Genomic DNA, 1,865 nt, shown 5'->3' with positions numbered 1-1,865 from the left:
AGGAAGAGGAGGAGGAGGAGGCAGGGCTGGTCCTCACCCAGCACGTAGATCTTGGTGCCCCTCAGGACAGACGTGGCCGCGTAGCGGGGCGTGGGCATGGCAGCCAGGGACACCCAGATGTCCTTGAGCACGTCATAGTGCTGCAGGAAGTTGTGGGGCCTCAGGTCCGAGCCCATCCCGCCCGCGGCGTACACCCTGTAATCTGCACAGGGCAAAGAAACCCCCAAATCCCGTTAAATTATCATTGGAAACTACCAGAAACACGTCCTTCCCCTGCAAAAATATCCCGCTAAATTGTTATAGGAAAGCACAAAAAATCCATCCCCAACCTGCAAAATTATCCCACTAAATTATTGTAGGAAAGTACCAGAAAATCCATCCTAACTCTGCAAAAATATCCCACAAAATTATTATGGAAAAGCACAAAAATTCCATCCCCAATCTGCAAAATTATCCCACTAAATTATTGTAGGAAAGTGCCGGAAAATCCATCCCAACTCCGCAAAAACATCCCACTAAATTATTATAGAATGCACCAGAAAATTCATCCTCCTCCTGCAAAAATATCCCACTAAATTATTATAGGAAATCACAAAAAATTCATCCCCAACCTGTAAAATTATCCCTCTAAATTATTGTAGAAAGTACCAGAAAATCCATCCCAACTCTGCAAAAACAACCCACAAAACTGCTATGGGAGAGCACCAGAAATCTCCTTCCCCTGTAAAAAAATCCATCCCCTCCTTGCAAAAAGATCCATCCAAGGACCAGAATTTGCTGTAAAACCCAGGAGAAATTTGGATCCGAGCCCCTGGAGCTTGGAGCCGTCCAGAACCGCCGCCCCCGCGGCTCCAGGGCTGGTGACAACCCCAGGGCGGCTCTGGCTGCGCTCCCAACCTCCTGTGGAGCCTCCCAGTGGGGTGGGAGGTGCCAAACGCACGAGGCCCAACTTCTGGAAGAAGTTTTGGAAGATGTTTGGAAGAGGAGACGTTTTGGAGATGAGCAGATCAAGCCTGGATCGTCGCCCGGAGACGTTTTTCTACCCAAAGCTGGGAAAAAAACCTCCAAGCAGATTCCCCAAATCCCAGAGCCCTCTGGAGGTCTCTCCTTGCCTTTGGCTGTCACTGAGATGCCCATGGCCGCCTCCCGCAGCGAGCTGCGCTTCCTCCAGCGCCCTTCATCCGTGTTGTACATCTCCACCACCTTCAGCGGCAGCTGGTCAGCGCCCACGCCGCCAATCACCATGATCCTCTTGCCCAGCACGGTGACGGCCACGCCGGCCCTGGCCGTGGGCATGGCGGGCAGTGGTGTCCACCGGTCGGCCTCGGGGGAATAAACCTCGAAGGAATCCACGGGGACGCCGTTGTCGTCGCAGCCGCCCACGGCGAAGACCTGCCCGCCCGCCTCCACCAGCGTGGAGTACACCCGGCGGCTCGGCAGCGGGGCCAGGCGCTTCCAGTGGAAGTCTTTGGTGCTGGGCAGCTCCATGGTGGATGGTGGGAAGGGGAAATGCTGGAAAATGGGATTATGGAGTGGTTAAGGGTGGATCCTGGCAAGGATGGGCTGAGCTGTGCCCGATCGGTGCCCTGAGCAGGGAGTGACATGTGTGGAAATTCCTTGGGTGGCTCCAAACCTCCCTGGGTGGCCCCTTCCAACCTTTCCATGAGGAAATTCCTGATGATGTCCAAGCTGAGCCCCCTCTGAGGCCGTTCCCTCTCCTCCTGTCCCTGTTCCCTGGGATAACATCCCAAATCCCCCCTGGCTGTCCCCTCCTGGCAGGGACTTGTGCAGAACCAGGAATTCCCCTGAGCCTCCTTTTCTCCAGGCTGAGCCTTCCCAGCTCCCTCAGGATTCTCCAAACCCTT

General features: G+C 54.6%; 1 protein-coding gene across 1 annotated transcript in view; it reads right to left on the bottom strand.

Moving 5' to 3' along the window:
• KLHDC8A (kelch domain containing 8A) overlaps positions 1–1,705 on the bottom strand; it is a 7,204-nt gene extending 5,499 nt beyond the window's left edge. Inside the window, exons 1-2 of the mRNA XM_015650422.2 lie at positions 1,113–1,705; positions 38–202 (exon numbers count right to left, since the gene is read on the bottom strand). Of these exons, the coding sequence (XP_015505908.1) occupies positions 38–202; positions 1,113–1,488 (541 nt within the window). The 5' untranslated portion in view covers positions 1,489–1,705. The remainder of the gene's footprint in view (positions 1–37; positions 203–1,112) is intronic.
• Between the last annotated feature and the right edge of the window lie 160 nt (positions 1,706–1,865).

This window comes from Parus major, chromosome 26, assembly GCF_001522545.3.
Source record: "Parus major isolate Abel chromosome 26, Parus_major1.1, whole genome shotgun sequence".
NCBI lineage: Eukaryota > Metazoa > Chordata > Aves > Passeriformes > Paridae > Parus > Parus major.
This window is presented reverse-complemented; position numbering and strand designations above follow the sequence as displayed.